Genomic DNA, 7945 nt, shown 5'->3' with positions numbered 1-7945 from the left:
AGTCAAGAAGTTAGAACCATGGGCTGGTGAGATGGCTCAGTGGGTAAGAGCACCCGACTGCTCTTCCGAAGGTCCAGAGTTCAAATCCCAGCAACCACATGGTGGCTCACAACGATCCCTCTTCTGGAGTGTCTGAAGACAGCTACAGTGTACTTACATATAATAAATAAATAAATCTTAAAAAAAAAAAAGACATAACAAAAAAAAAGAAGTTAGAACCAAGCCGGGCGTGGTGGTGCACGCCTTTAATCCCAGCACTCGGGAGGCAGAGGCAGGCGGATTTCTGAGTTCGAGGCCAGCCTGGTCTACAGAGTGAGTGCCAGGATAGTCAGGGCTACACAGAGAAACCCTGTCTCGAAAACCAAAAAAAAAAAAAAAAAGTTAGAACCGGGCGTGGTGACACCTGCCTAAGTCCAGCGAGACCAATGAAGGCGGATCGTAGTGACCAGCCTGATCTATATAGCGTTCAAGACCCGCAAGCGGTGCTATGTAGTGAGGCCCTTCCTCGAACAAAATCAGAAGGCAAAATCCACTCCTGTTCAAATGATAGCACAGCGACACTTGTGCTTTCTTGAGATACCACAAACTCACTCGAGTGAGTCGGCGGAGAGCCCACTACTTCACGCGGAGGGAAAGGGCACGAAGCACAGACTCTTGGACATTATCGCCCCAGTTTCCCAACTTAATAGAACTAGACATGTTGCCTAGCTGGGACACGCCCCTTCCTTGCTTCCCAAGCTGCATCTGGCCTTCGTGTCTCACTTCCGGCCTGTGGCTCTCTTCTTCCGCTTCTCGATGGTCGCGAGCCGGAAGTGGCTACCCGGCTGGAAGGCGTGAGGAGCATTCTGGTGAGCGAGGGTAGAGGGCTGCTGGCTGGGCTGCAGGTCCTCGCTGGGCGCACCGGGCTTGATGTGCAGACGGCACGGAGCGTGTCGGGGTCCCCCAGGCTCGTGGCGGTTTTCTAGGCACTAACCGGAGCAGCATCCTCTGTCCCCATTGTAGTCTCCCGAGAGTGCTGCTGCTGCTGGTGACCCTCGTCGATGGTCCTCTTGGGCGTGTGGCAAACGCTCCTGGGTGGCGGTTGGATTTCCCGGGTTTTCTGTGCCACCCTTGTGGTTTTTGTCAGATGAGTCCGCCACTCGGTTAGCTGTCACCAGCAGCCTCCTGCGGTCCTCTGAGAGAGGCGTTACCTTCGCTTATCACTCGCCGCACCAGACTCCAAGGAGTCGCAGAAAAGAGCATTTATTACTGGAGCAGAAAGGCTGAGTACGAAGTGCGGACGTTACGAGGGCAAAGAAGCTTGGCTTTTCTTTATGTTGTCCGCTCTATTTCCTAGCTAGCTGGCAGGACTTAGTGTATTTGCTTCATTAAATATTTTGCTTATCTTAATTTTTAAGAAAAGGAAAACAAGAATTTTTTGTTTCTTAAGTTATACTGCAAAGGGCCCCGGGCAGTAAGAAGAGGTACCCACCTGCTCCGTTTTAATGAAGATTTTAAATGCAGTCACTATAGTCCTGTCTGTCTGACAGCTTCTGTAGTCCAGGTTGGCTTCACATTGGTAAAGATCCCTCTGCCTCAGTCTCAAGCTCTGTGATTCCTGATGTTTACCGCTATCCTGTCTCACAGCCCATCTGCTCCTCTCCCCTTTTTTCTTGGAGACGGGATTTTATTATGTAGCCCAAACTGACTTTTGAACACATTATTATATAGCAAAAGCTGATCTGGAACTTCTCGTCAGCCAGCTCTCAGTCTGACCTGTTCTCATTGCAGGCATGTCCCACCACACAGTTTTATGCAGTCCAGGAGATCAAACACAGGCGTTTGAGTATGCTAGGCCAGCACTCTACCAGCTGAGTAATATTCCCAACTTCACAGTCACTTTCAAACTTACAGTTACTTTGGTAAAAGAAAACTTGGGTCTGGTCTGCATGCCATAAATAGGAAATGGCTTCCACTTGTCTTATGATAATGATATAACTGCATAGTAAACATAGTATGATGAAAACATTTATTAATAAATTCTGTCTTGGTCTCCTTGTCTAAGATTCTGAGAGAGAATCCATTTCTTTTTCTTTTTTAATTATTTTTATTTCATGTGCTGCATCGGTGTTTTGCCTGCATGCATGTCCGTCTGAGGTGTTAGATCTTGGAGTTACAGTCAGTTGTGAGCTGCCATATGGGTGCTGGGAATTGCAGCTGGATCCTCTGGAGGAGCATTCGATGCTCTTAACTTCAGAGTCATCTCTCCAACTTGAGAATCTATTTCTTACAAGAACCTTGGTGTTTGTAAACGTTAACAATCAACTAGGAAACTTGAAGCAATTAGACATTTTGTTTGTGATTTTTGTCTCACTGTGTAGACCAGGCTGTCCCCAACCTCACAAAGATCCACCTGCCCCTGCTCTCCACTCCTAGAGTGCTGAAATTAAAGGCATGCACACTCATAGCTGGCCAGAAAAATGACAGCATAGCACTGTGACCCGTAGCTATAATCTCAGCACTGTTGAGGCTGAGGCAGAAGGGTCTCTAGTTTGAAAGCAGTGTGAGCTACATAGACTTGTCCAAAGAGGCGGCGGGCAGGTGGACCTGTCCTCTGGTGTTTAGCGCGGGCAGGTGGACCTGTCCTCTGGTGTTTAGCATAATGCAGAATCACTCCAGATCACCCTGAATCGAGTTCCTCGTCCTCGGGGATGTGCTTGGCGTGTCTGCGCTCCTACAATCCCAGAAGGACTATTGTGCATTTAATTTGAGAGAAAACAATAATGAAGTGGTTTGTTGAGGTGCCCATGGGTCTAGAACAGTCAAATGGCGGTTCCAACTCAGGCTTCTCCTGCAAGTATTGGTGGTAAATTAAATAAGGGACAAAACTACCCTCCCTTGGTTGTTGGGGTGACTATAAGAGGCAGAACCTCATAAAATGTAGGCTTTGGTCTTTACTTATTTTTGCTTCTTTTGAGATGGAGTCTCATTATTTAAGCTTGGCTAGCCTGGAACTCAGAGATCTTCCTACCTCTGTCACCCTAGTGCTGAGATTAAAAGCATGTGCCTGCCACCTTGCCTTGCACTTCTTCATTTGAATATTAGAGCCAGACAGGGAGGTAGCAGGGATGCTGGTGAGACTGGGCGATGCAGTACTGCAGGTGTGTAAGCACTGGAGTAGCATCAGATGGGCCCATTCTAGATGTGCAGCTTTGAAAAACCATCACCTCTCTAAGCCTTGCTTTTCTCATCTTTGAGATGGTAGAGATGGTAGTGGTTCTTATCTGAATGGCTTTGTAAAGTAACCAAGGGTGAACATATCCATCAAGTGCTTAGATCAAAGTCTACTGTTCAGTGGCCAGTCAGAAGTATTTCGAATACAGGAATTAAATCTAAATTTATGAAGTGCTTTGCCAGGCTCATGAGTAAGAGCAGAGCTCATAGTCTTGGCAGGAACTTGGTTGGTTGTTTTGACTTAAGATAGGGCCAACTTTATATATCCCTGACTGTCCTGGACTTCACCGTGTGGGCCAGATTGGCCTCAGACTCACAGAGATCTCCCTGCTTCTGCCTCCTGAGTGCTGAGAGTAAAGCTGTGCACCATCACACTCAGCTGAATTCTGAAACATCTAAAGCTCTCTTTATTATTATGGCTGTGAGCTATCCCATGTGAGTGCTGGGAGGTGAACTCAGGTCTGCGGCAAAACAGTACATGTTCTTAACTGGTGAGTCAACCTTTCAGCCCTGACCCTGGAAAGTCTTCTTTTATTTTCCTTTTTTGTTTGTTTGTTTGCTTACTTGCTTTTTTTTTTGTTTTGTTTTGTTTAAAACAGGGTTTCTCTGTGTAGCCCTGGCTGTCCTGGAACTCACTCTGTAGACCAGGCTGGCCTCCAACTCAGAAATCCGCCTGCCTCTGCCTCCCGAGTGCTGGGATTAAAGGCGGCGCCACCACGCCCGGCTTATTTTCCTTTTTTTTTTTTTTTAAAGATTTATTTATTTATTTATTATATGTAAGTACACTGTAGCTGTCCTCAGACACTCCAGAAGAGGGCATCAGATCTCATTACAGATGGTTGTGAGCCATCATGTGGTTGCTGGGATTTGAACTCCTGACCTTTGGAAGAGCAGTCGGGTGCTCTTACCCACTGAGCCATCTCACCAGCCCTTTTAAAGTGTTCCCTAATGAACCTCTGAATTAAGTTAGCATCCATGTGACTTTGTATGTTTGTTTCTAATGTCAATTAATTTAGGTCTTCTCTCTTTCTTGGCTTGATTATGAGTTTGTCTGTCTGTCTTTGCTAAGAACCAGCTCTTTTGCTGACATTTCTTTATTTGTCTCTTTACATGTGATTTATTTCTTCTAATCTTATGTGCCTTGGTGTTTTGCTTGCATTCATGTCTGTGAGGGTGTGGGATCCTCTGGACCTGGAGTTACAGACAGCTGTGAGCTGCCATGTGGGTGCTGGGAATTGAACCTAGGCCCTGTGGAAGAGCAGCCAGCACTCCTAACCCCTGAGCCATCTCTCCAGCCCTTTCTCTCTTTTTTTAAAAAAATACTTTTATTAATTCTTTGAAATTTTCATACATTGTATTTTTAATTTTTTTGTTTTGTTTTTCGAGACAGGGTTTCTCTGTGTAGCCCTGGCTGTCCTGGAACTCACTCTGTAGACCAGGCTGGCCTCGAACTCAGAAATCCGCCTGCCTCTGCCTCCCGAGTGCTGGAATTAAAGGCGTGCGCCACCAAGCTCGGCTTAAATTGTTTTTTTTACAATGTTATGTGTATCTATGTTTTTCCTACGTGTGTGTATGTTTTTCATACATGTATATTTGTGTGCCACATGTGTGCTTGGTGTTCTCGGGTGTCAGAGGCCATCAGAAGCCCTGGAGCTTAGTTGTAGATGAATGCAGGGAGTCTAACCTGGTTCCTCTGGAAAAGCAACAGGTGCTCCTCTTGCTGAGTCATCGCTCAGCTTCTCGGTGGGAAACCCTGAAAAGCTTTCTCTCCTTAACAGCCTCTCACCTGGAAGCACAATGTCATCAGAATCCAGCAAAAAACGGAAGCCCAAAGTGATCCGGAGTGATGGAACCCCAACTGAAGGGAAACGGAACCGGTCTGACACGGAGCAGGTGAGCACGCTGCTGGGAAACTGCAGACTGAGAGTGTGGAGGAGCTCAGGGCCATGTGTGCCACAGACACACTTCTGGTTGCCCACACTAGACCAGAGGACTTGAATTCCCACAATTGGACAAAAGATGAGCGTTCACATCCGGTGCTGGCCTGTTGGCTATTGGTATTGCACAGAGAGCATGTCCCAGCGCGCTGTTCCCAGCTTGCCTATGCACTGACTGCACGGCTCTAGAGCTTCCAAGAGAACTCATCTTTGGTCCCAGAGGCCCGTGCCCCCAGGAATTCTGTGGCCCAGGAGCTCTGTCACCAACACAGTCTTCTCTTCTTTTCTCTTGGAGTCTGTCAAGCTGATCTGTGGTGTAACATGCAGGAGGTTTCGGTTTGTTTGTTTGTTGAAGCAGGGTCTCAGATAGCCGGGGTAGCCTTGAACTTGATGTATAGCTGAGGGTGACCTTGAGTTTCCGATCTTCTTTCCTCCACCCTTACCCCTGTTTTCAGATCCTGCAAGGCCCTGAATTAGAACCTCATATCAAGAGACATTACTTTTAGTGCTTATTTATTTGTTTAATTTGTAAGCAGTAATTTCTAAACAAGTGTAGGAAATAAGGCCTCTTTTACAACCCAGAGCTCATTTTTTAAAAAAATGTTTTTGTGTGTATTTGTCTTTCGAGCGGTTTTTTTTTTTTTTTTTTTTTTTTTTTTGGTTTTTCGAGACAGGGTTTCTCTGTATAGCCCTGGCTGTCCTGGAACTCACTTTGTAGACCAGGCTGACCTCGAACTCAGAAATCCGCCTGCCTCTGCCTCCCAAGTGCTGGGGTTAAAGGTGTGCGCCATCACGCCCGGTCCCTTTTGAGCATTTTAAGAACGTCATTGTGTGCAGTGCCTGCCGAGGCCAGAAGAGGGCGCTGGCTCCTCTTGTGTTGGTGGACACTGAAGCTGGTTGTCTGCACTATTGCTCCAGACCCTTAGGATTAGTTCTGTATACATAAATGGGAATTTATGGACAAAACGAAGTAAAGAGAAAAATGAAACAACAGCATTTTCCATAGTTCCAGGAAATCTAGATTAATGTAGAGATTTTTTTTTTCTTTTGGCACTGATCACAGCATTGCTAATTTGTTTGTTTTTTGAGACAGGCCTGTGTTGAAGTCAACATCACTCTGTCTCCATCTCCCAAGCGCTGCAATTATAGGAATGAGTCACAATGCCTGGCCAATAGTGTTTTTTACGTTTGTGTATTTGTGTTCATATGTGTGTAAGTGTCTCACTGTGCCGCTAGTGGGCCAGGAGTCACTGTGTAGCCCAGACTGACCATACAATGGCAACTGTAATGTCCTTACAGAATGAAGGTTTTTATTCTTACTGTCCCTGATCCTGGCAGGGAGACCCTCACCCAGGACCTCTCTTTTTGCCTTCACAGGAAGGCAAATACTACAGTGAGGAGGCTGAGGTTGACCTGCGGGACCCTGGCAGAGACTATGAGTTGTACAAATACACTTGCCAGGAGCTACAAAGGCTGATGGCCGAGATCCAGGACCTGAAGAGCAAGGGCAGCAAGGACGTGGTAAGGAGAAAGGCCATGCGTGCTAAACCTGGCATGTTTGCAGGTTGGGCTCCTTTTGCTATTAGGGGGTGAGTCCGGAAGCACCGGACCTGCCTATTAACTTGTTACTTAATTCCATAACAGCCCCATCTCCATTATAGTAATGAAAGTGCAAGATGTCTTTTTTTCCTATGGCTACAATGTGATATTATTGATGTAATATTTTTTACATGCCAGTCATTTTGCTAAGTGTTAGAAGTATGTGCAGATAAATCATAGAGCTCAAAATAAAGTTATCATGGATGTTAAATGCATTACTCAGCAGACATAAAACTAAACAATGTCTAAAACTAAGGTGATTTAAAGAGGAGTTCACTTTTTCTCAGCCGTCTTACTTATTTTCATGTATATTGACCAGTGTTGTTAAGATAGTTATATTCTATAGCTCTGGCACTATAACCAAGCTTTATACAGTCAGCCTGCTCACCCTCCCTCCCTCCCTCCCTCCCTTTCTCCTTCCCTTCTCCCCCAACCCCCCCTTGCTTTGAGACTATGTAGCCCTGACTAGCCTTGAAACTCCCAGAGTAGACCAGGCTGGCATTGAACTGCGCCTCCTCATTACTGGGATTAAAGGCCTTAGAGTGCCATCATGCTTGGCCTGACTCCTTCACTTCCTTTATGACATTTCTCACTGTCCCAGGCTCCCTTTAGACTCTGCTTATGGCCCTGCATGGGATTGGCTTGGCAGCCAGGGTCTGGAGGAAACTGAGCTGTCATCTGTTAGTCGTCGTTACTGGTCTCTTTGTGAACAGGCCATTGAAATTGAAGAACGAAGGATCCAGAGCTGTGTGCACTTCATGACTCTAAAGAAGCTTAACCGATTAGCCCACATCAGGTTAAAGAAAGGAAGAGACCAGACCCACGAGGTAGAGTTGAAAGGCTTAATAACATGGGCTCTCACCCCTCCCCTCTGCCCCCTTTAACTCTCCCTTTGCCCTTCTCTGACTTTGGTGATGGTCAGTCCCACCCCATATTGCCCTGCTCACCTCATCCTCTCTTCAGGCCAAGCAGAAAGTCGATGCCTACCACCTACAGCTACAGAACCTGCTCTACGAAGTGATGCACCTCCAGAAGGAGATCACCAAATGTCTGGAGTTCAAGTGAGTGTGGGAGGACGGGGCTTTGACTTACTAGTCTGTGGTAATGCCTGTTCTTCCATGGCTGGGTGTGAGCCATCCCTTTGAAGGAGAATGGGCGGGCTTACAAGATTACAGGATTTGGGGGAGAGATCGGGA

The 7945-nt window shown here is 46.5% G+C and overlaps 1 protein-coding gene across 2 annotated transcripts in view; it reads left to right on the top strand.

The window, feature by feature from the left end:
- The first annotated feature begins 787 nt into the window (after positions 1–787).
- Thoc5 (THO complex subunit 5) overlaps positions 788–7945 on the top strand; it is a 35497-nt gene continuing 28339 nt past the window's right edge. For both annotated transcript variants that reach the window (XM_021176115.1, XM_029483877.1), the window contains exons 1-5: positions 788–848; positions 4992–5106; positions 6528–6671; positions 7463–7576; positions 7713–7810. In XM_021176115.1, coding sequence (XP_021031774.1) covers positions 5011–5106; positions 6528–6671; positions 7463–7576; positions 7713–7810 — 452 coding nt within the window. In that variant the 5' untranslated portion in view covers positions 788–848; positions 4992–5010. The remainder of the gene's footprint in view (positions 849–4991; positions 5107–6527; positions 6672–7462; positions 7577–7712; positions 7811–7945) is intronic.

The sequence above is a fragment of the Mus caroli genome, unplaced genomic scaffold (genome assembly GCF_978045245.1).
Source record: "Mus caroli unplaced genomic scaffold, Mus_caroli_1 scaffold_13, whole genome shotgun sequence".
NCBI lineage: Eukaryota > Metazoa > Chordata > Mammalia > Rodentia > Muridae > Mus > Mus caroli.
Note: the sequence above shows the minus strand (reverse complement) of the source record. Positions and strands in the feature narration are given on the sequence as shown.